Source organism: Talpa occidentalis, unplaced genomic scaffold (genome assembly GCF_014898055.3).
Source record: "Talpa occidentalis isolate TD23 unplaced genomic scaffold, MPIMG_talOcc4v2.1 talOcc4.16, whole genome shotgun sequence".
Lineage (NCBI taxonomy): Eukaryota > Metazoa > Chordata > Mammalia > Eulipotyphla > Talpidae > Talpa > Talpa occidentalis.
In genome coordinates, this window is record NW_023601653.1 from 46,323,754 (window position 1) to 46,350,587 (window position 26,834).

Consider the following 26,834-nt stretch of genomic DNA (forward strand, 5'->3'; position numbering starts at 1 on the left):
AAACCTATAATCCTAAAACCAAATTTTCATTTCAATTTCGGTTGAAATGAATGGCTTTTGTTCTGCCTAAACTGATTCTCATTTTGCTCATCAAATTCAATTGCATTTTCACACATCCAACCTTCTTTCTGTGCCTGCTGCTTATACCGTCTAATTATCAAATCAGAGGAAGATCTACAGGTGACCTTCCTGCATTTCTTTTGATTTCTTAGGGTTGCCATTTTAGTATAATAGTTTTCTGATTAGCACTTCTCATGCTAATGATATTACATTACATAAGCACCTTAGGAAAAAGAAATTCAAAAATGTAGAAATGACTAGAGAAAATAGATCTATCCAAAAAACTTTCCATGAATTACACAGACCGAAATAAAATTAAGTAAATTCATGAAATAAAAACCTTCTCTTATATTCTATAACAGATTCTCTTCTACCACACACCAAAGCAATAAAATCTGAAGTTACCTTCTAAGAACCTATAACTGGGTTAGCTTCTGAAAATTAATTCCAATCTGGAATTTGAGAATCCTTCCATACCCTCTGAGTTTTCCCCTCAAGGACAAAAGGGCTCTGATTATAACAGGGTGGTCCTTATGAAAAAGGGAGGGTCTAATTCCCTGCCCCACCCAAGGGAGGGTGGAGCTGAGCAGGGAGGAGGAGAAGCTGCAGAGAATACTGGAGAAGGAAGGAAGCAGGATGGAGAGCAAGAAGGAGACCTGGAGGAGGCACATGGAGCAGAGAGACATGTGAAGAAGCTGCACTTGCTTCTTGGTCTTGGACTGGTTGAAACAGACGTGTGTGAGAGACAAGTGGGGAGATTAACAATGGCAGCTTTGATCTTACTTTTGTTCCTTCTGTCCCAAATGTGTGGGGGTCCCTCTGCCCTTTTCCTGTGGGTCCCCACCAGGAGGGACCTTAAACTGTGACAGGCTTTCAGGCCTCAGTGGCCCTGCTTTGGGCCAACCCTGTTTGGCTGGACATTCACCTACGAGGGGATAGGTAGCTTCAGGTGCTGGACCTGAAGTTAAAGTTCTTTTCCATTAAAGGTCTGATATGTTTTGCCTTGATGTGGAGGATGGTAGAACCTATTTAGAACAGACAGATTTGGGGGTTCTGAGGTGCCCCTCTTCCTGTCCTGTAATATGACAACACTTTCAATAACACGAATCTTATAAAATCACATGTGTGACACTGACAACTTGGAACCTTGGATTGCTATACAACTTATTTCCAATTGCCTATATTTGCTGAGGGAAAGAAATATTTGGAACTTAATTTTCAAGGAAAAAAATTATTTTTACTCCCTGACATTGCGTAAAACTGATGAGGTTTGAGAGATTATATCTGAATAGCTTGGCATGAAGAAAAGAGCTATAACTCATTAGCAAAAATAGAAAAAGGAATTAGAAATCTTAGAAATGTTTTCAGACATTCTGGAATGTGAAACCTTCAGCAAAATCTATTGTAGGTAGATCAGGATGAGACCAGAGGTGCTGGGGTGAAGGAATTCACCAGAGACAGAGTAGAGAACAGAACAGGTGGATTTACTGAAATACACTGTTAAGAGAAGGAGCGGGTGAGACAGGAGAAGTCAGCACACTAAGAAGGATTTGAGCCTCTCTTTTATACTCTGTTTTTGCGGGCTTTCTAACTTGGGGCACAAGTTTGCGCCAGTTATCCGCTGGGCTGTCTGGTCTCTGGTACTGGCCTTTGACACAGGTATATTCTGGCCTCTGCTCTGCTTTCCTGGAGCTGGGCTGGTTTTTCTGGTCATGGTGGTCAGTTTTATGGCCTTGTGCCCAAGGCAGCCTGATCTATTCCCTTATGTCTTCCAAATCTGCTTGCTGGGTCAGAAGTGGGGGCTTATTTTTCAACCTTATTCAATTGTACCTGGACAAAATCTACATTCAACAACCCATCCCAGAAACTACACAAAGAACATACTAAGTCAGAGCTTACCATTTCAAACCTGGATAATTTATATTTACACTTGGTGTTAAGGATTTCCCACAATAGTTCCCCAAAAGTTTTTAATGATATTTTACAATAAGGCTCATTTTTACACAACTGCATACAGAAATAATTTAAAAGATTTATATTTTCATATTTATAAAATGCTAAAAATGAGTTTTTGAAAGTATGATACTTTTGTTGCATTTTTACAAATGCTGTTCTATATGAAGTATATTTTACCACTTTCCCTTCTAAAGATATCGATAATCATATGAAACAATATTTATGATTTTCTTTATCTGTTACCAAGGGGTCTTTAAGAAACCTAGCACGTAACTTGATTTATTTTTTAGCACATTTCAACTCAATATAAACTTTTGCTTCTTATGAGCCATTAACTTACCCACTCATTTGTATCCCAGGAGTCTTCCCAAAATATGGATTAAAAAATGTCCTTATGTGGGCCTTCCCGGTGGTGCAGCGGGTTGAACGCTGTGCTGTGAAGCTGTCCACAGCCTCTGTGGCGCGTGTTCGATTCCTGGCCGGTCAGGGAGATTCCCCTGTGGTGTGGCAGACCTCTCCTACCTCGCCCACTGCTCCCCTCAGCAATGTATTTCAGTCCGTCTGTCTGTTCTTCTCCCCACTCTCTGGTGAAATCTCCCACCCCCCTGTGCCTCTGACCTGTACCCCCATTTTTGTATAAATATTTTTTTTAAAAAATATCCTTATGATAGAACAATGTGCTGACATATTACATTCAAACTTGACAAAAAAAGAATAAGACACGGAGAGGTTCATGCACACACATATTTAGAGAAATTCACAAGGTTCAAGTACTGTAGGGTAAGTGAATGCACTGGGCTTTACAGGACACTAGCCTCTGTGGCTGTCATCTGCAGCCTTGTTGGTGTTGATGCAGGAGGCACTTGGGAGCATGAGCAGGGCACACATGCCTGATTGTGGACACCTGGAGCATGGGTGTGGGCACGTATAAGTGTGCACACCTGAGCCCAGAGGCCAGAGATGTAGGGTGACGTCACTCAGAGACAGAGGACAGCTATGAAAGGATGGCAAGGAGAGGACAAGCAGTGTGACTACAGAAGAGGCAAGGCTATGAGAGAATACCAGAGAGAGAGACCAGAAAAAGAGTGCAATGATTTGGATGGAGGAGGGACTGTGAAACTCAGTTGCCTGCCTGCCTCCCACCCCCGCTTTGCCGGGCCTGGGCCTGTCTCCTTGCCTTCCAGCCTCCCTGCCTGGTGTACCTGTGTACCTGGTTCCCTGAGCAACATTAAGGCCTGTAAAATCTACCAAAGGACTCTCCTTTATCTGTCTGACCAAGTCTATAGTGAACCTGCCCTTCGCTTGCTGGCACAGTAAGTACATTCTAAAATCTCATCTAACTGAACTTACACAAGCCCAAACTCCTAGAGCATGAAAACAATGAAGGTAAAGGTTTTCATTACCTTGGACATCACAACCTTCTTTTTTACACATTTTTGGGAGGAAGGAGATCCACAAGGAACAAGAACAAATACTTGTAGAATGAATAATCATTGCTTTCTTCCTACAATCATGTTCTTCTCCAGAGAATATATAATAGGCACCTTATTATATAGTTCTTTCCAAGGAAGAAAAAAGATGATAGAGCATGTTTCCTACAAATCAGATGTACAGGCTTTTATTAAAAATAAATTCATATGTCTTTCTTAGTTTTTTATTTTCCAAAGCCACTTCCAATCAAAAATTAATCTGAAAATGGCAAAGGATAACAAGCAAATGCATTCAGTTGTGATCATTTAAAAGGTCAAGTTTCTTCAGCTGCTACGGTTAATTAACAAAGATCAGAAACTAAACTCTAAAATGATGCAAACAAATATTACTGACATGTACAACACAAATCTCTTAAAAGAAAATCTTATGGAGACTAAATAGATTGGATGGAGCTTGTTTTTGTTTTTTTTTTTAAAAAAAAAAAAAGATTTATTTATTTATGCACACAAGAGCTGGGGTGCAGGCCAGAGATGGGGGGGGGTGAGAGGATTCACCAGAGACAAAGTAGGGAGCAGAACAGGCAGAGTTACTGAAATACACTACAAAGGGGAGCAGCGGGTGAGACAGGAGAGGTCTGCTATGCCATGTGGGTCACCTCCCTGGCTGGGGATCAAACTCAAGCTGCAGTGGTTGCAGATAGCTTCATAGTGCTGTCTGTGCCACCAGGAGGGCCGTACTTAACCCCTTGTGCCACCAGGAGGGCTGTGATTGTTTTGTTTTGTTTTTTCTTTTAAGTGAAAGTTTCATATGCAAAAAACATTATGATATTAAGTTCTAGGAATTTGATGCTCTTGTAGTAGAAATCTCTCTTCTTCAAGTTATTCTGAGGGATGGATTTACACTATTCCCTTGAGTCACATAGTCAAGTTTTTATCATAAAATTACATTAAAAACTTCTATTTCATCAGGTTAGACATTTCTGTACATTATGAATCCTGAGATTTAATAATTGAATCATGGGAGTAAAGGAAATGGTAGACATTATATTTATGTATAAAGCTTAAAATTTACAAAGAACTAAGAATGATCAAACTATCTGTAACTTTTTCTACTAGCTGTTTTAAGATTTTTTAACAATGGAAGTTATTACAAACTCTAAATTGTACAAAAAGGATAAAATGAATAGTGTATTTCTTTGAACTTTCTGATAAAGAGTAAAATTGGTTAATATTGTAATTAATGTTGTGTATGTAAAAACAAACACAGAAATCTATAGGACAAATTGGGAATACAGAAATAAAATCACACACATATAAAAAACTAATTTACATTAGAGGAGTCAGGAGCTTACAATGAAGCATGGAAAATCTCTTCAATAAATGGTGCTGGGAAAATTGAAAAGCCACTATCTAACACCATACACAAAAAAAAATTCAAAATTAATTAATGAATTGAAAGAAAGACTTGAAAACATAAAATACATAGAAGAAAATGTAGGTTATATACTCCTTGACATCAGCCTTAGGGGCTAAAATCCAGCAGGGAGGGAAACAAAAGCAAAATAAACAATGAAAGTCAATTGTTTACTTGCATAATAGTTATGAGCCAACAGATTCTTTCAGTTCTGAGAGTCTCTCTTACCAAGTGTTTACCCTTTATCTTAGTGCTGGCTGACTTGTTATGCCTTGATGACCTAATTCTGAGTCAGTAGGAGCTGATATTACTGGAGTTGTAGTTTGAATCTAAAGAAAAAGTATACCTCTCTAAGAGGAGATATGCATTATAAAGTTCTGTGTTACAAAAATAAACATCCTCTAAGAGAAATCTCAGTTAAAAAAAAAATTCTTTGATCATTCTTATCTGTTGGAAAGAATTGTGCCTCTAAAAAAGTCACACCCACACATTCAGGAGGGTGAAAGGGTTTGTAACTGTGCATGGAAGACAAAGGCATTTGTTCAGGGATCATATTAATCTTTGTGACACTATAACAAAGAAGTGTGAAGGATACATAAACAGTGTGGCAGTCCAACAAAAGGAGTAATATTAAAAACTGATCATGCCAAGATGATGAAATGCAATAAGTCAAAAGAAACACAGAATTACTTCTGGAGAAAACTTGGGAGATCAGAAGCATATAATTACAAGAGATGATGTGTTTAAAAGAAACTTAGCAAAACTTTTGCATCCATTTAGTACATATTTATTGCACACCTCATATATGTCAAGCATAGAGTTAACAGCAATGCTGGATTTGTTTTATTCCTGTACTCTTATTTATTTATTTATTTATTTATTTATTTATTTATTTATTTATTTTGTGTGTAGAAGAACTGGGGTGTAGGTCAGAGGCGCAGAGGGTTAGAAGATTCACCAGAGAGAAAGTGGGGAGCAGAACAAACAATTGACTGAAATCCACTGCTGAGGGGAGCAGCGGGCAAGACAAGAAAGGTCTGATGAGCCCTATGTGGGTCAGCTCCCTGACTGGCGATAGAATTCAGGCTGCAGGGCTGAAAGCGCTGAGACTTATACCCTAGGCCACCAGGAGGTCCTATTCTTGTACTAAAGAGTACAAGTTTATCAAACAACTGAGTGCCCACTGTGTCCCGGGCAGTATGCTAGATATTGAAAGCACATAAAAGGGTACGATTTCTGCATTTATCGTGCCACATATAGCTACTTTACAAAGAAGTCATCAAGGAGCTCTGCATACTCCACTTTGCAAGGTGACTTAAATAATAATAATAATAAAAAAAAAAGACACAAAATACCAAGTCCTCTTTAGTACATGAAGTAATTAGACTCTACCCTACTGGTAAGAATGTAAATTCCCACGATCATTTAAAATAATCTGGCACTAATTACTGAAGCAGAATATGTGCATGTCCCACAAATATACAAATGGACTCCTGGGGTGTGGGGCTGTACCTCTATGTATCTATCAGAAATGTATGCATATATTCACCAAAAAATGCATATGATAATGTTCAGAACTATTTTTTTGTGTTTGAAGAACTGAGGCCAGAGGTATAGGGGGTCAGAGGACCCACCAGAGACAGAGTGGGGAGCACAACAGGCAGATCTACTGAAATACACTGCTGAGGGGAGCACCGGGCGAGAGAAGAGAGGTCTATGCCATGTGGGTCAGTTCCCTTGCAGGGGAAACAACTCAGGACATAGAGGTGATAGCACTGACACTTACCCCTAGGTCACCAGGGAGGCCTCCTATATTATTAAATGTCCTGTTTGGTCATTATCAAACAGAAATGTCATGGTAATTCCTCTGTGCCACTCATTCACTATGTGGTTTTTATTTGGTTGGTTTGTTTTTAATGTGTATCTGTCTCCTTGTCTTGAGTAAAAGCTTTTGAGGTATATACAATTGCTAAAAAGCATTTTTTTATTTCTAGCAAAAGAGCCTATTTTCACTCCAATGCATACTTATTTATTTAGTAAATTATCATATTTGCAGTAAATTTCTTATTTTCCCATAATGCTTTTTTTTTAATTGCAGTAGCATTAGTTTACAACACTGTATATAATTGAGGGTATAGTAAATTCCACTGGATTCCAATGGATTATCTTTTATTTTCACTTTACTAAAGCATCATCATAAATTAAATTGTAAGATATTTAAAGTGCACTTTGTAGTGGTTTGACATACATGCATAGATATACACTGTGAAAAAACTTAAGAACTTCCACCATCTGGATAATTAATATCATATCACATACATATTTTTTTCCTTAATATGGTGAAAAAATGTAAGTTACATTCTCTTGGGCCCCCCTGGTGGCCTAGCGGTAAAGTCACAGCGCTATCATTGCTATGGCCTGAGTCCAATCCCTGGCCAGGGAGATGACCCATATAGGGTACAGCAGACCTCTCCTGTCTCACCTGCTGCTCCCCTTAGCAGTATATTTCAGTTCATCTACATGTTCTGCTCCCACTCTGTCTCTGGTGAATCCTCTCACCCTCCCACCTCTAGCCTACACCCAGTCCTTCTATGCAAAAATAAATAAAATCTTGAAAAAAAAAGTTACATTTTCTCTTAGCAATTTTCATTGATCTCATATGTGTTATCCACTACAGTCATTACACATTGTTAAATACATATTAAAGATGAAAATTTGTACCCTTTTATCAACTTCTCTTTATTTTCCCACCCCAAAATCAAATACAAAAACTCAGTTTTATATTCAAACAACAAACTATCAAAAACTGAAATTAAGAAATAATTCCAGGCATCCCCTGGTGGTGCAGTGGTTGAGCGCTGGGCTGTAAAGCTGCCCACAGCCTCTGCAGCACCGGTTCTATCCCCAGCCGGCCGGCGAGGGTCCCACATGGCACGACAGACCTCTCCTGCCACGCCCGCTGCTCCCCTCAGCAGTGTATTTCGTCAGTGTGCCTGTTCTATTCCCCGCTCTGACTGATGAATTCTCTCACCCTCCCAAGCTTCCGACTGTTCCCAGTGCTTGTATAAATAAATAAATAAATGTTTAAAAAAAAAAGAAAGAATCCCATTTACATTCGCATCAAAAATAACATCTAGAAATAAATTTAACCAAAGAAGTCAAAGATATGCTCACTGAAAATATAAGACATTGATGAAAAAATTTGAGAACTCAAGTAATTGGAAATACATTCCATGCTTAAGCCTTGCAGGAATTAACATTGTTAAAGTATCCATACTACCAACAACAATCCACAGATTCAATGCAATCCCTTCCAAACTCCAAAGACATTTTTCACCAAAATAGAAAATAATTCCTAAAATAATCTGTGAATAGACAAAGAAATATTAAAAAAATAAAACAAATTTGAAGATATTACATGTCCTGATTTTAAATATTACAAAGCTATAATAGTCCGACATATAGTATTGATTAAAAAAAAAAAAAAAACACCTAAGTGAACAGAACAGAATAAAGAATGTAGAAATGAACCCAGGCATATGTGCCCAATTAATTCACAACAAAGGAGTCAGGAATATACAATGGGAAATAAAATCTCTTCAATTAATGAATGGGAAATAAAATCTCTTCGATTAATGATGTTGGGGAAACTAGACAGTCACATGAATGAAACTGGATCCCTATCTTACATCAAACCCAAAAATCATCAAAATGAATTAAAGACTTGAATGTAACACCTGAAGCCATAAAATTCTAGGAAAAAAAAAAGAGTAAGCTTCTTGCCATGGGTCTTGGCAATGATGTTTTATTATTTGACAACAATGAAAGGCAACAAAAGGTAACATAAACAGGTGGGGCCACTTTGAAATAAAAAGTTTCTGCATAACCTTAACAAATCAAACCACCAAAAAAAAAGAAATGGCAACATTTGCAATGGGAAAAAATATTCATCAATCACTTAATCTGAAATGGGGTTTACCAAAAGAATAGTAACATCACCATCCTCCCACCCAACCCTGCCAAAAAAAAAAGCAAACAGGCAGAGGAACTAAATGGGACATTTTTCTAAAGACATCCATATCAACAAGTAAATGAAAAGCTGCTTAACATCACTATCATCAGGAAAATGCAAATTAAAACCCCAAATGAGATTTCACCTTATACCAGTTTAGAGGCTCTCATCAACAAGGAAAGAGACAGCAAGAGGTGTCAGGATGTGGAAAAAAGGCAACCTTTGTGTACTGTCAGTGGGAATGTAAATGGGTACAGTCTCTATGGAAATAGTATGGAAATGAAAATAGGATATGAAAAACATATCTGCACCACTGCATTCACTACAGCATTGTTCATAATAAGAAAGATACAGAAACGATGTATGTATCTATCAACAGATGGTTAGATAAAGATACATGTACATGTGCATGTGCACATACATGTATACATCCCACTGGAATATTATTCAGCCATAAAAAGTAGGAAATCCTATGACAACATGGCATTATAATGAAATCATATGAAATGAAATAAGGCAAAGACAATTACTACATGGTATCGCTTGTATGCCATTACTCATAGGTGGAATCTAAAATAGTAACACAAACTCATAAAAAGAGAGTAGAGAAATGGTTATCTTTTATATGACTAACACTTTTACTAACTAACTTTTCTAAATATGACTTCATAAAAGTAAATTTTTGTTCCTTTAATGTCAATACTATAGATTATATGAGCAAAATACCAAATTACCTAATTTCACATAAATACCTTAAAATGTTTAATCTAACCTGATATATTTTTCCAGCTATTTGATGCTAAATTTTGTTCTGTGTTATGAAAAATAACCATTTCCCTATGAAGGGAGCACCATATTCAATGGTTCATCTAATTTTATGAGTTGAAGATTTATTCCTAAATGTTTTGTAGAAATGCAGAATTGTTTAAAATATTTGAAACCATAAGATGAATAATGGCTATTCTTTGTGGAAAATTTTATTTGAAAATGACAATAAATCACTTCTGTTAACTGACTAAGAAAAGAGGAGGGAAGCTGACTAAAGGTACTGTCCATAACATTGAACTGTGATGTGGCCATAATAATTCATAGGATTAAGGTCAAGCATCAAATCCATCCAACTCATGTTAGTTGCTCTTTTCTCCTTGTGTGACACTTTCTCACTGCACTGCAAAGTACAATCTTTAAAAAAAGAACGGAGAACTTTGTGTTGATGTCTATACACTAGACTCTGCTAGGACTACAATAGCATGCATTCTACAAAAGCACAACCTTCTCTAGTTGCCTTAACAAGTTGCAAGCACCAAGCTTATCTCTAAGCTTAGAGCTGGGGCTCCTCCCAGCTGGGGCTTCTGTTAATTATTCCACCAGGGTCCCATCAAGAGAACTTCAAAGAGCCTCCCAGCCACTCCTCAGTGCTCTAGGAAGCCTCTAGCTTTGTCTTTTCACCAAACAATTTACAAAGCTTGGAAACTCTGAAAACATCTTTCATCTTTTCACTTCCTCTGTGGTTAACCATGTTTTTGTTCAAATCCATGTTCTGTCCACTGCGATTTTCTGCAAATGTGCTTTGCAGGCAAACATGTGAATTCAGTCAGTTTTACCAAAGTTGTTAGAATTCAACAATGAAAATTCTACATTAGGATGAAGGCAAACACACATGTTTTCAAACCCAACTTAAGCATTTACATACTCAGATTGCATTGTGGACTTTGGATTTTTTAATTTACAGTGAAAAAAAAAAAACAGTATAGAGAAATGCTTCAATCCATTGTAACCAGATCTTACAGATCTTGAAATGTAAAAAACAATAAGTCTTTCAACTTCTGGATGGAATGAGAAGGAATAGTATGTGGCAGGGAGAGCCTTGAGGTCTGCCCTTATAGCACCTGACAACCTCTTGGATCTAAACTAAAATCTTGAGCTCAAAGTTCATCCACTTATTTATTTTATCATTCAAATAAAGTTAGCACCCTGCTTATAGTTTACAAAGTTGAGAGGAAGCACGTTGAAAATATTAAGTCCAGTAAAGCATTAAACCTTTCATTTATGGGGGCAAAGAGTAAATGCACGGCATGGCATAGGAGAGGGGGAGGCACTGAAACCCATTGGCCAGAGAGATAAAAGAGTCATTTCACTTGGTGGATTGTGAAGGGCTTCAGGGAGTGGAGGATTTTTGAAGATCGCTCAGAAATGTCCACCTAAAGAACAGATGTGGGGCAGGGTGAGAACCTCAGATAGAAAGGAAAAAATGGATAAAAGCAGAGAGGCCTAAAGATAAGAAAGAGAAGCTTCACATGACTGCAGTAGAAGATTAAAAAAAAAAAAAAAATGGAAGGAAACAAAGTAAAGCTTTTGAATTTCCTATTTTTTTTGGCAAAGAAGTGCTGGGGTATAGGCCAGAGGTGCGGGGGGTGACAGGATTCACCAGAGACAGAGTGGGGAGCAGTGGGGGCGGATCCACTGAAATACATTGCTGAGGGGAGCAGGGGGTGAGACAGGAGAGGTCTGCTGCACCCTGTGTGGGTCAGCTCCCTGGCTGGGAATTGAACTCAAGCCATGGCAGTGATAGCCCTGAGACTTAACCCCTAGGCCACCAGGGAGGCCCCAGTTCCATTATTTCCTTAATAAATTTTTATTGTTTCCTATTGACTAATGAGGAACTATAAACAAAGGAGAAAAAGGGCCTCCCTGGTGGTGCAGACAGTTGAGCGCTGCACTGTGAAGCTGTCCGCAGCCTCTGCAGAGCAGGTTTGATCCTGGCAGGCAAGAATCCCACATGGCGAAGCAGATCTCTCCTGTCTCACCCGCTTCTTCCCTCAGCAGTGTATTTCGTCAGTCTGCCTGCTCTGCTCCCCACTCTGTCTCTGGTGAATCCTCTCACCCTCCTGCACATCTGGCCTACCCTGGTTCTTGCATAAAAATAAATAGATTTAAAAAAAAAAAAAAAAAAAGAAGGAAAAGAAAACAAAAATAACCTCTGACAGTAGCAGGAATTTGAGGTGCAAGTGGTAAAGGGAGCTTTCAGTCAGAAGTTTCCGTGTTAGTCAAGGTGCAAAGGTGCAAGGCTGACAATCCTTAAGGCATTACTTCCAGTTCATATACCCTGGGGTAAGCTTTCATCATTCAATTATCGGTGTTATAAGTGAATTTATAGACATTCATTCTTAAAAACAAATAGTGCAGAGAAATAATGTGAGAAAGAAGACTCCAGATGGCTAAGATGTTGAAGGAAAAAAGTAAAGTAAAGTAGATATGGTATGCTTTGAAACTTTACCAGAAACCAATGAGTCTTGTTTTAAAATAAATCTTGCTGATTCTTTCAAGGATTTGTTGAGTTTTGTTGCATACATACAATGATGAATTTGTAATGGAAATGCCACCTGCATTACCCAGGAAACCTGTGCAGTTCCATGTGGAGGCTCTGTGTCCTTTCCCTGAGTTTAGCATTCAAAGTTAAGTTGAGTACATATACAATTATAAAGGAGAGGAAACATTGCTTAACATACTAAAACTCAGTAGTTTGAAGTCCTAGCCATACTGTCTTTTGTAAGTGGAAATAAAACGGCATTTATTAATAATGGACACTCAGTAAAGTGGGAAAACACTACAATCACATCATAGAAGATTTGAAAGTTTAGCTGTTCTTACCTTTAGAGTTACAGGCGAGAAACTGAAAATAAGAAAACTTGAGAAATCTTCACAAGATCACCCAGCACAAATTCCAGACCAACGCCAAATGCAAAGCTAGGAAGCCAGGGCACTTTCTTCCACAAATCCCACTATGTTACAAACCCCATTTCATAAGTTCTAAAAAGGAATTGAACAACTCCTGGGAGAACCGGAAAATGAAAACAAACCCATAGCTTCATTCTCCTGCATGAAGACAGTTAAGTCCTTTTATGTTCTGACCAATGGGAGAAGCATCTTCCTGCAGTCTGACTTCCTTTGTACAGGAATGCAGGACCCAGACACCACACGGGCAGAGAGAGAGGCTTATAGATCTTTATTTCCATAACAGAGCATACCGCCTGGCACATAAGGGTAATTAGCAAATGCCTGTTGAATGACAGAATGACATCATGCATACACAGTGATTCAGCTTTGACCCACAGCTTTTCTTGCATCTGAGGGTCCACGTGACTATGTGAAAATGCACAATTCCAAACTTTCCACCTCTAATCACCTCAACTCTGGTGTCTAAGCAAATCGGTATGACGGAATTTGGGAGGTGATGTGGATTATCTAAGAAGGGGAAGAAAAACATGGCTTCCTGTCTCTGTGCCTGGACAACAAACTATCTGCCAAAGCTGCATGAACCACATCAAGCTCACAATAGTGGGTTCCTTGATCTGCCCTGGGCCTGGCCCTTCGTATATGTATTAACTACAATGGTAGAGAAACTGAGGCACAACTGACTTATTCAAGATCACAAGTTTAAAGACGGACAGGAATCATCTTAAGTTCTTAGTCAAGTCTCCTTAATTTCAAAATTCATACTCTTCCCACTGCATCACACTGCATTTCAAGACACACTAAAATAGACAGTTATATAAAGATAGCTATATCATGATGTTAAAGCTACACACAATCTAAATAGCATTTAATCATAATTACTAATCTCATTAAATGCAATTCTTAACTTGCACTAACATGATTATTTTTAGGTCTTTCTTAATTCAGATAATCAGTCTGTTATTTGAATAGTAAAATACACTTTTACCATGTGGGATGATATTTTATCAGCGTTCAGTGATATGTCTGAATTAATCAGCAATTTGCCAAAAACAAAACTAACAGCCCACCAGATTTACTAATGACCTACAAAATGTGTGGATGCTTCTTTTCCATATGCAAATTAGCGGCTCTGGCTGCTTTTTGAGGTGCTCTGTGCCCCCAGCCCCTGAGAGGTAGCACACTGTCAATATGATTCAATAGCTGTCCTAAATGTTTATCTTTGATTTGCATTTAACTTCCTGTGTTAACAGCTCTAATCTAACTGTGCAGGCCTAAGGCAAATAAACATAACAACCACAGAAGATTTTTACATTATTGGTGCAGAGAGTAATGACAGGACATGCAGGAGGTATAACATCATGCAACTAAAGCAAAGTGTAGTTGTCTGTCTGGAATAGTTAAGAAGGTCTGGCTGAGATGGTGCATTTGTGAAGTCCTTCCTGCTACTGATAAGCTAAGCACTTTACAGCAAGGACTAATACACTGACCTAGTTCAACGGGAGAACTGTTTCAGAGTGTATGAAAATACCTATTATACTGCACGTCATCTTCAAACTAAATAAATAGAAAAGATTTCAGTATAGACACTGAACAAAACTCTATTTTCTGCTCCGCACTTCTCAGAGACTTCACACACACACCACCCCCACACTTCAGTGTCCAGATGAGCTAAGGTGTATTGCAGATCACAAAGAGACTAGGAACAGGCAGGGAAAAGAAAGTGTGGCTCAAGAGCCACATGATCCACAATTCACCCTTTCATTCACATTCCCACTCTGGATTATGGTGTATTGCCTGCCATCAGAATCATAGAATTAATAACAGAAGACCAGAAGCTGACAACTGCAGAGAGCTTTGATTTTCAACTCCGTCTCACATGCCCCTCCAATATCCTAACACGGCCATGTTATGGGCTGTGCCCAAGTCTCTGATGGTGTCTAGGACCTTCTGTGGTTCCTTCATGTCTTGAAAGGGTGGAAAATAGCCTGTAAAAGGTGCTTTTATCCAGGTATACACTCTAGTTAATTATCTTTGGTCTATCTGAATAACCTTTAACATGCCTCTTCTTCTGTTTAGTCTCCAGTGATAGGTTAACACCTTATGCTACCACTTAAATATCATAACTGATTTCCTTTCTTAACCTACACACAATATTAACAAATTTATCCACAGATGTAAACATCCAGAACATTCTAGAATAAACATCTAGAAATTGATCAACATGGTTGCTCATGGACACTAACTTCAAAGATCAGTTTGCCCTGTATTTTGTACAAAATGACTTGGATTTATCCTGAGGGTAATTTTTTAAATTAAGATTCTTGAATTTGATTAACTTTGGTGGAATACAGAATAATAAAAAATAATACTACTTTTGGTTTTGTTGGTCTTTGTTGAATGTTGGAAAAATTATTATATCTAATATTTTGATCAGAATTAGTAAAAATCTCTAACCATCTGTGGGAACAAACTTCATAGATTCACTTTGGAATTCAAATGAATGATCTAAGAAATTTTTATAAGAACAATTCATAATCTTTTTGTAATATATGCTTTATGTAATTTACTAGACAACATATTTTTCAGCATATCAGGACTATAAATAAAAAAAGATTTCTTAGAGTTTCTGTCTTTTATTTCAATCACACATCATGGAGTACAAATCATTTAGTAATACTGTGTATCGTACTGAGGCTGTTAGGTCATGAGGGTAGGTTTCATAATATGTGAATTATTGGTACATTAAACATGGCTAACAAATTTATTTGTTGCACCAAGTTTAAATTAGCATGGCCATTTGAAATTCAAAAATTGAAATGAATAATCCATCATATTTGTTCAATAAACCATTGAGCACAAAAATGAAAGGAAAGAAATGGTTTTTTTAAAATCCTTCTATGTATATATACATTTAACTAATATATCTCTTATCAGTTTTTCTACTGAGAAGTATTTAAAATTTATTGGTACCTTAATGGCAGGTGAACTAAAAATATTGACAAGTGTCAAATATTTCTAACTTTTACTAACACACAGGAATCTTTCATAACACACATATATGTACAAGAACAAATATGCTTTCTTGTTTAAATATACATTAAATGTAGTCACACAAATATCTATTCATTCTAAAATACTGATGGGATCACTGTCAGCTGAAAGTGAGAGATTTATTTCTAATAATCTACCTTCAAGAATTTCATGTTATTTAGCCAACATTCCAGAAATATGTACATCACCTAACTCATTTCTTAATTGCAACTATGTTCACATAAACCCATTACAGAACTGTAAGAAAAATATACACATTATCATTGTACAATTGACATAAAAGATATATCAACAAATTTCTATCATTGAGGCAAATTTCAAGTTTTGATCACTGACTGTTAATATATACATATCTAGGTGAAATAACAGTATTATAGCTAGTTATAATTTGGATTTCCTTTGCTTTCTAGCATATGACTTAAATGAGATTATTTTAACATATATAAGTAACAATGAGATAGATGTCTGGATGCACTTGATTTATTAACCTCACTTTTATAAAATTCCCTTTATACTTTAACAAAACCAATGGGTTTCTAACAAAAGTTTTATATCACAATATAAAAGATTAAATCTTCTTCCTCTCTTTTAATGTAAACTTAATGAAGCCTACACAACATTTTTACATAGTTAGAATAAATTAATTTTTAAATACACACACTGTTTCTTATGTGTATGTATGTGAATGTCTGTGTTCATTGAATATATTTATTCAGCTTCATCAGTCCATCTAATAATATCAGACGTAGGAGCCCATTTTCCATTCAACTGGAAAAACAAAATGTTTTAGAGATGAGGTAAAGAGTAATAAGGACTACTTTTTGTTTAACTTACATTGCCCTTTAAATCATATTGCACAAACACGAGTAAAAATAGAAAAATTCTAACTTTATAAACTGTAGCACAGCATGTCATGTTTTCACTAGGAAATAGTCAAGCTGGATGGTATAAGTGAAAGTAGTTTTGCACTTTCTCGACTACACATATGAAAGAAGAAAATCTTAATACAACAGACCACTTCCAATAAAACCAGGTTTTCAACCAAAGGCAACTCCTTTCTTTTTCCCAATGCCTACTAAATATTACAATTCTTTCATTCTTTTTCAAAAACAGAAGATTATTGGTTGCCCTTTACTGTTTAATCTTATCCTAGATCAAATAATTCCAAACCCAGCTTGTTAATACACAAAGGATAAATAAAGATCTAAGACTTTGTTTATTCAAAGTTCAGTGAAGAAAAACAGCCTCCAACCAAAAAGTTTATACAGGCACATGGGAAGAAAGTACCAATGATCATATAATCTAAAATAAATGGAATTTCCTCAAAGAATACAGGAGTCAAATAAAGTCCCCAAATTTTGAGTTCTCCCTTTACAAATACATTAGGATTAACTCCATTGACAAAAGTAACCTAATCATTTCCAGTAATACCAAATACCATCTCAACTAGTTCATAAAATTTGAAAGCACTGAGATGGCAAATGACAGTGACCCAAAATTCTATTATTTCAGCCCAGTTCACTAACTGATAGGTATTACTTTATCACCCTGAAATGCAACAATGCAACAACAATGTACACTAGAGAAAATGAAGCATTCCACCAGTTCTTTTAGTAGAAAAAAAGGGCTCTGTAAAAAATGAAGACCATGAATAAGTCTGCCATATTCAACAAAGAAAAATCATTTGTAAAAATCATTCCAAACTCTACATACAACTTGCTAATCACTAGTTTAAAAGATACTTCCCCATCAAGAATGTTTTTCAACAGAGATTTATCATCTTTTAAAAAGAAAGATTATAAAAATTGAATCCTTTAATAATCACACAACTCTCTTCATAGCTCAGAAGAAGAGTCAATTTATTAAGACAGATTATTAACATATTTGGAAAGTCGAGGTGATTTATTCTTTTACCCCAATATCTAAAAATTGATACAGGTTCCACACACAACACACACACACATATTCTAACACATGCCACACCGAGGCAAAACAGCAAGCTTGGAAATACAAAATGTCTATATAATAAATTTCTTTCATTGATCACATTTGTATTTTATCATTGTCTTACCTCAATGATTTTGTCATGAATCTCCAGGCCATCGGCTCTGTCAGCAGGTCCATTTTCCAGAATTTTTGACACATAAATTCCTTCTGTTGATTTTTTTTCCTGATTATTCTATAAAAAATATAGTCATCAGCGTAAAGAACGATCTAAGCAAAATTTGAAGTGGATAAAGGACAATTTGCTGGATGTAACATTACTAATCCTTATAGATGCAACATCCTTTCTTAATTGGGGATTTGGCACTGAATTTTAATTTACTTAATACCAACTAGTCATTCAGCAAGATGGAAGCTTTAAGGAATGATGTCATCTCTGACAAGATTATCTATTTACCTCACATGTTTGAGTATTCAAAGCTCTGAGGAAAAGTATGTCTCATGACTTCAGCTGGTTCCCAGAGTATTACTTCTACAGCATCTTACTTCTAAAGAGATGCAGCAAATAAAAGTTATAAAGTTAAAGAGAAAAAGCATATCCAGCCTCACTACGTAATTGGTTTGAGAGCTTCCATGTTTTGAAAACATAATCTAACCTCATGTGACAGATTTGATACTATAGCTCTGACTGTGTCTCTTCACAGGGAAGACTAGGAGCTTGATCAAGTGGAAAATCCCAAAAGATCAACTCTAACCTGCAAGAAAACTCATTCAGGGCTAATCTTTACACAGTTCCCATTGCAATCTGCCTAATGATTAGTTAAACCTCAAACATGTAGCCAATAGGGCACAAATAGAATATGTAGCTAGTTACAGGACACCAATTATATTGCAATACATGTAGGGAAAATGTCAACATCCTATAATAACCCATCATTGAATTTTATTTATTTATTTATTTATTTTTATTAAATAATAAATTTTATTTTTATATTCCCCCATACAACTGCACATGCCCCATTCTGACCCCAATCCCTCCCCTCCCGGTATCATTGAATTTTAAATGGCATTTTACTTCATGGCAGTTTAAGTAAAATCATTTCTCATTAATTAGCCTTTCTTAACATGAATTAAGGAACTCTTAAAAATGTCCAAAGTTATCTAAATGTGAAATGCCTAACTATTATTCATTAAAAAATTCCTAGGAGAAAAGAAAACAAAACTGATACCATGAAAAGACTTCTACCTTTTATAATAAATAACAATTGTTCTAGAAACTGAACTATAACAGCCTTAGTTGCCAGGTTTTCAACATACTAAACACAAAGGGGAAATACATCATCCCATCCTGACCTATACATACATTTGGAGAACATCTGTAAGGCAGGATGCAGAAATTTCATGGTAGTTTATTGGGAAAACTAAAGAACATGGCTTTAAAAAAAAAGCTTCACCTTTTTCTAGTTATGGTAGAAAATTAAGTTGATGTGGTATTTAAGGATATAAAAGAACTCTGCAACTATAGTATTTAGTATAAGTTTATATCATGTGTTTTGAAAGCAACTGGCATCAATGTAGAAAGTATTACTCAGGTGAATCATTGAAGTCAATGATATTCAAAATATTATACAATATTATTCTCTATGTAATTGTAAAAATAATGATCCCTTACTTCAGCTTGTTTTTACTATTCCCTCAATCATTCAACATATATTATGAGCTGCCTGAACTGTGTCAGCATCTGAAAACTGACCAAATTGACTAATAAATTGAAGGTGAAACAGGTAATACAACTGCCTAATATTATGAAATAGAAATCCTCATAACCCATTATTGTGAAAGAAGTTTATTTAAGAAATTTCCCACAGGGTTAAAAATGTAGATAAAATGTGACGTGTACTCTCTTTAAAAAAAAATAGCCAAGAGAAAAGGGTTCTAGTCTCTTTTTGCTTTATTTTTCTTAAAAAAAAAAAGTGGGTCTATTTATATAGTGATCTATATGCATTAAGGATGCAGGTATTTAATCACAAGCATAATTTTAAAGATTAAACCACTTATTTTTCTTAATGAAAAAATCCACAAATGAAAGCATTCTTCTATCATTGCATAAGCCAGAAGGAAGCCATACATTAACAAAATGGGTTACCTGATTTGGTCGCCCTCCTATTATATTGAATCCCAAGGTGTCATTTTCTCTTTCTAACACAATGATGAATGGCTTATGTTCTCCACCCTAGAAGAAAAAAGATAACCAACTAAATAAAAATATAAAAGAAAAAAAATGCTACACTATGTTATGCTGCACATAAATTAACATTTGAAAAGAGAAAAAAATCTCAAAATTAAAGATGGTTCAATTGGGGAGGTTAATTCTTCCTGTGCAGGTGAGAAAAATAACTTCTCTAAAATGACTAAATGAGTTTACATTTTTATGCTTGCAGTTATCTTTTATTCTAATGCAACATCTAATTTTCATTTGTAGTGTGAAACAGATTCCCAGTTTAACCCTGCAGTATTTTCATTTTACCCCAACATTGCAAAAGAGTTAAAGAATCTGAGAATTATTGCTCTGTAAAATTTTCACTTTGGAATGTCTTAAGGCATTTAGGAAATAGTGACTTATTTATATATTTCTTTCACCAGTAATGTTTGGGTTGCCATTGTTATGCAGAATCCAGTTGGTAACAGTAATATAAATTCTAAAATACTATTCTTATTTTATTTTGCCTAATTTCTGCAGAATTTTTTAAAAGATAGGATTTGTGCCAAGTAAAACAGTGTATGCCTTTCCTGGTGGCCAAATAGGAGTTAAATAAGAATTACATGTACAACCTGTTTATTAGTAAAGACCAACTTAAATATGAGACAGAATAGCGCCGGACTAGCCATTTTATTCGTGATGATAGATATTATTAACTATCCAAGGGAAGTTTCTATTTGGAAATTACTTTTGATTTATAGAATTCCATATACATCACCACCATAACCATCATCATCTGCCCGGGAGCTTTCCAGTTGGTGCAAACAGCGGCCCCTACTGGCAGTGGGAAAACATGTCTTAGGAGCATAGAGAGGCTTTTGATAGTTTGCAAATCATTGGGCAAATTTTCCTCACTTCTCAAAACCACAGCTTGACTTGTTGCACGCGCTTCTCCCTCAAAGAATTCTAGGTGTTTCTCCTTTCCATCAACCGCTGCTTCCCTAGGGTCTTGAAACCTGGATTTATACAGGTTCTACAGGGCATAGTTCTGTGCTTTCTGGATCTTCCCATTTCGTAAATTTACCAGCACCTAAGTAAAATAGAGGAAGAATGGTAGATAGTTTCGTCTTTTGCTAAGCTTTGTGTTTGCATTTATCAGAGGAGAATGTTTTCAGCCGCTCAACTTGGATTGTCTGTTCTAGGTTCCAGCGCAGAAGCTTCTAAACTTGATGCCTGAGCTGGAGGCAGTGCAAAGCGTCGCAAATGGAAATAGTCCTCAGTTGCTCCTCCCCAGGAGTGCCGAGGAATAAAAACAGTTCCTTGAATGGAGTGCAAGTTCTGCTAAATCCCTGCTCTCCATGGCAGCGACCAAAAATGTCAAACACTGAGCCGAAGTCCTCCAGAAGAGAAGTAACAGCTTTATAAACAAGTCTCTTCACATGGGATGCTGCAAAGAGGCTTGTTTATTCCGTCTGAAAGCAAGCAGTCCACACTGGAGCAAGCAGCTTCGAAAAAAGAAGAAAAACAGCCGCTGCCTGGGGGCTCCCAGAGCTAGTTTGACCTTAGATGGACGGCGGCGCTCAGACTTGGCTCCGAAAGTCACACCACCACCGCACCCCCGCCGCCTCCACAAATAACAAGATCTAGGGGCAGGGGAGGATTTAATTTAGGGGTGAGGGTGATTTAAAAAGAACTCTGCAGGTATGAAATAATAACCCCACATCTTGATCTCTCAGCTCTTGAGGTCGTCTTCATCCCCCACATCCCTAATGGTCCCTGCACTGAGCTGATATAGACACCCAACCCTGGTGGGGCAGAGAAACTAAGTCATCGAAAGCTAAAAATATTTCCAGGCGTGGGACTGACAAGGCTGAGGATGCTGGCAGCGGCGGGCGGGCTCGGCAGGGTCGGAGAAGTCCAGGCTTCCTACCCCTCTTGATTTGCTTCAGTCACAAGCGAAAGAATAATAATAATAATAAATACAGAGGGAAGAAGGGTGAAAGATGAGGAGCAAAGATCTGGGTGGCAAAGTGATGTTTCCTAATTCCTACTTTTCCGTGGAAAAGTTGGAAATGCGTCCGTTTAACTCTTTCCCATTCTAAGGCAAGTGGAAGCAGGAAAAGCCTCAACGGCCGTGCCACCCTGACTAGGGCCGGCGGACGCTCCCTGTGGCAGGATCAGGACAGAAGTCACCTCAGGGAATCCTGAAGTGTCAGACAGAACGGCTCCGATTTCCACCCCGATCGATCACCCTCCCCCGGCGTCCATTCCCTCTGCGCTTACCCGGCCGTGGCCGCCGCCCAGGTCCCTGGCGAAGTTGCGGACGTGAGCCATGTACTGAGCGAACTTCTCCTGGTACCTGCGGACCGTGAGCTGCACCTCGCCCTGCAGCACCCAGAGCTGCGCCAGCAGCGCCTTCTCGCGCCGCCTCCAGGCGAGGACGCCAGGCCCCGGCCCGCTCCCGCCGCCGCCGCCCGGCAGCCCCCCGCCCGCGCCCCTGCGGTCTCCCGGCGGGGCTCCGCCGCCCTCCCGCGCGGGCACGTCCCCGCGGCGGCAATCGCCGGGTCCCGAGACGCCGCCCTGGAGGCAGGGGCCAGGGCGAAAGTCGCAGCGCTCGACGTGCGCGGCCAGCTCGCGCAGCGGGACGGAGAGGCTGCAGCCGCGCGCGCGGTAATCGCAATGGATGCGCAGCTTCTGGATGAGGCTGCGCAGAGGCAGCACCCGGTACAGTTCGCCCGGCGCCAGGAGCTGGCACTGCAGCGGGCACCGGCGCCTCCGCGCTGCCCAGGGCAGCAGGCAGCTGGCGCAGAAGACGTGGCCGCAAGGCGTGCACAGGGGCTCCTCCAGCACCTGGCCGCACAACTTGCACTCGAAATCCGGGTCCACGGCTTCAGCGAAACGCTCCAGGGCAAAACCCATGGTGGGGGTGGGACTGGGGGTGGGGGTAGGGTGGGGGGAGGGGACCCGCTGAGCGGAGTTCACTTTCTTCGAGTTCCCCAGCCTCCCCGGGGCTGCCCTGGGACTGCGCTCCCGCTGCAGCCCTGGCCGGTCAAAGTGGGGGCGGAGAAGGGTACGGGGTGGTGATCTCAGAGTTCGTTGGGCTTGAACTTTGCAGGCTCTGGCTAGGGCCCCGACTTCGCCGTTTTGACGCTGGTAGACTCCACCTCGGGAGCCACCGCCCCCCACCCCCGCCTCCTTGGCTGCGGGGCGATTTATATTCTTTCCAATTTTGTCCGCGGAGAGCAGAGGCCGGTTTACCAGAGGGCCCTTGGGAACGCTGTGCTCTCCCTTGCCTGCTCCGTGGAGTTCAGGCTTTCCTCCGGGACAGCCGCTGACGGGCAGGGGTTGCTGTTCAGACACCACTTTCACTTCCACCAGAATGCAAGCTCTGAGAGAGCTGGATATGCACATTGTCCACTGAAACCTCATCGTCCCGCCTCAAGTTAATTCTTCAATAAATGTGTTTGATACCGATGCACTTTTATTTTTTTCAAATCAGACAATGTCGCGAGCTAAGTGGCTGCAACCTTAGGATGTCACTCTGAGGTATCTAGAGATCCAACTGTCTCCAACCAGGTGAGTGTGAGGAGGCGGGAAGATGACTGAGCAGCAATGAAGGGTCTCCCACCTGGGAGCCTCCAGCTTGGGGACAGCTGTCTCCATTCAAAGCCTCCTGGTGTGAGGGAGCTGGGTCCTGATTCTGGTTCAGTCACCACATCTTTCCTCTTCTACATCCACAGCCATTTTCCCCCTGGGAATGGGGAGAGGGCCATTTTGTCACCTGCAAAGGAGAATTAAAGGCAATAGCAATGAAAGAACAGAAATAAAAATCTTACTCATTGCTTCCCTCTACTTACTATGAAGGGACAGTTTGGGTCCCAACTGCCACCTCCTCCAGTTTGACGTTTTCAAGTGTGTAGCATGTTGGGCCTTGGGCTTCGATGGAAGCATGCAGTGAGAGGTCGGGGCCCTTCAAGCCCTCCTTCCCCAACTTCTTTCACCTTCTGAACCTTAGGAAAGCAAAGCAAACCTATCACTGAGGTACATACAATTTTACTGCCCTGGGAACAGTATGGGATGTCATGAATGAACTCCACCCTCTAATGTGTTATGGACTCCATCCCCACCAGGTGCCCAGGATTACAACCCCCATCATGCCATGAATCTGCCATGACTCTTGACTTCCTTAAGAGGGGATTGCTGGGAACTAAGGATGGAGTTAAGCAGCCATGTTTGATATAAAAGTGAACACATGTGGGACTAGAGGACAACTTGGTTTTTACTGCCTTTCATGTGCACCAAGGTCCCAGCTCAGGCAGCAGTACCAGAAGGATATACTGACCAATCAGTCTCTCTATATCTCTCTGTCCCTTTCTGCACCCCTCTCTCTTTTCATTTCACTTACAAATAAACCTTTTATTGACCTTTCTATGTGTGCCCGCCCTGGGGTCTTGTTCTGAGTGTTTTTCCTAAGTGCATGGGTGAGGACTACACCCAGGCTATCCTATTTACTTTGGGGTTGCTCTGCAGCAGCCCTCCAGTTCCCTCTACATGCTTACAATGGGCTTCCTAAATCCATCACTGATGATTCCTCATTGCCAGGGTGAGTATTATCCCCAGGAAATTGTGTTTCTTTAAGGTATCAGATGAAATAAATGAAAAATGTTCCAGGTTTTGTCACTTAAATCCTTGGAGCTAATTGAAGAATGGGAAAATGTAATAATAGAGAAGGCTAATAAGAATGTTCTTAGCTTTCTTTTTGTTTGAAATATGAGATTTTATTGGAGTAATTCAATATCCAGTGGAGATTCTGAAGTGACTTGCCAGATATTTGATATGCTTTGGAACTTGTTTCAAAATAAAATGCTATAGCTCACATGTTATATGTATAGATTTATGATAAAGTAACATTACCACTATGCTCCATAGTTTCTCCTCCTCTTTGGCCTTTTTCCAAATAAATAAACAAACAATAAATTCCTAAATAAGGTCATTTAACATTAACAGCATGAACATATTCTTATGAATCACATAGACCAGAAAAGCGAGACTGTTACAGAATTTATCCAAATATTTCTAGGTCAAGGGACTTGTTTCATCTTAGTATTGAAGAAAAGAAAACATGACTTATTGCTATAACTTTATAGCTAGGGTTTGGTATTTATTACTTCACAATGACACAAGTATGTTTTAAAGAGAGAAAAAGATGGAATCAAATAATATTCCATTCAGATAATTGGAAAATGAGACTCATAGCTACTTGAAAAGAAAAAAAGAAAAAATAATGGTCATACAAAGTGTTTGGTTCACCCATGTAATTCCTGTAGCACAAAAAAAGGGGGGGGGCAGTGAGCAGATGATAGTATGAGTAATTCCAGGATGTATGACATTTTGATTATTAAAGAGGAGGTGGATGTCAAATACCTTGTCCACAGAGAATAACATGTTCAAAAATGAGAACATGGGAAGAGAAGCCAAGAATGAAGTAGGTTAAAAGAGAGCTTGGGAAAATATTTTGCATGAGAAAATGCAAGCTTGAACACTTCCCAAAGAGTCAAATGGCAGGGGGAAAGCGTTACAAGAGTCAACCATTAAGGGAATGGACACACCTTAGAGAACCTCACTCACTCTTCTTATCTGAAAACATTGTGGCATAATAAATCTGCACCATATGATGAGTCAAATAATCTAATTTCACTTTCCAAACTGTAAGTGATTTTTCTGCATCTTAGGAAAGACAAATATCTTGGAAAAGCTTGGGTGAGAGCTAGGAACATGGAGCCTAATTAGAACTGAGGTAATTAGCTTAGGTAAGCAAAATATGCTCTTGATATAAGTTTAAAATATGCACAAGTATCTCAGCAAAAACAGACCCAGTAAATTTAAATTGTCTTTTTGACAAATGAGGCAAATTAGGCCCTTGCTTCATTAGCTTGGGCATGTCCTTATAGTTACACTGATCATAATTTTCTATGTTTTAAGGATCTCTGGATAGTGAAATTTGCAGACTGAATAGCAACATCGGGCAAGGTCCACTGTGCAGTGTCCTGCTGGCCAAACCTGTCACCTTTGTCATCAAGTTGTATTCATACTGGACCTGGGAATAGGCTTTGCCACTGAGAAACCAGGGAGAGACAATGAGTACCTAGTTCAGCTGTAAACCAAGGACCATGGCTTGTCTCAAAATCTCTCCTAAGTTGTTAGTATTTGGTTGGATATTTTCAGCTTAGGAAAATGATTTTTTTTTTTAATTTTGCATAGAAGAACTGGGATGTAGGGCAGAGGTGCAGGGGTGGGGGTGAGAGGACTTGCCAGAGACAGAATGGGGAGCAGAAAATGTGGATGGACTGGAACACTCTGCTAAAGGGAGCAGCGGGCAAGACAGGAGATGTCTGCTGCACCATGTAGTTCAACTCCCTAGATTTTGTTTCAATTCACTTTCAAGGATCGGATGTGCATAAAAATAGATAAAAAATTAACTTGATAAATTTTTCATCCAGTTCCTACAGAAATAATGAAACTCGGGTATGCCTTTGGATGTTTCCAGAGAGAAGAGGCAGGGTTCCCGCCAGCTCTGAGTCATCCCTACATCCAAGGATGAATAGGGAATCTGAGAGTTGCTGATTGTTAAGTCAAATGCTGAAAGACCTAATACTGAAATACTATAGTCCAAGACTCAGGCATGATGAATGGAGCGGTGAAAAATGAGAACAGGTTCATTTTTTTCTACACTGTGCATAGATAATACCTTAAACCAACTCATTCGTTGGTTGAGACATTTTTAAAGCTGTCTCATGCATTTATTAAGAATCATAAAGTCACAAAGTCAGAAAATTTGGAGAAGTGTTTCAAAGAAGTCATTTCTTTATTTCATATATGTTCATATAGCATAATTTGGTACTTTTAAAAAAATAATAATTTTGAAAGCTAATTTACATTTTCTTTTCCTTGATCAGTGGTCATTTATCATGATAACTGTTGGGCCTATGATCCTACACATTTCCCCAGAGTACTCTAAATTTAAGCTAT

General features: G+C 38.7%; 1 protein-coding gene across 1 annotated transcript in view; it reads right to left on the reverse strand.

Moving 5' to 3' along the window:
• PDZRN4 (PDZ domain containing ring finger 4) overlaps window positions 1-22,724 on the reverse strand; it is a 393,965-nt gene extending 371,241 nt beyond the window's left edge. Inside the window, exons 1-3 of the mRNA XM_054696295.1 lie at window positions 22,089-22,724; window positions 19,752-19,838; window positions 17,733-17,840 (exon numbers count right to left, since the gene is read on the reverse strand). Of these exons, the coding sequence (XP_054552270.1) occupies window positions 17,733-17,840; window positions 19,752-19,838; window positions 22,089-22,724 (831 nt within the window). The remainder of the gene's footprint in view (window positions 1-17,732; window positions 17,841-19,751; window positions 19,839-22,088) is intronic.
• Between the last annotated feature and the right edge of the window lie 4,110 nt (window positions 22,725-26,834).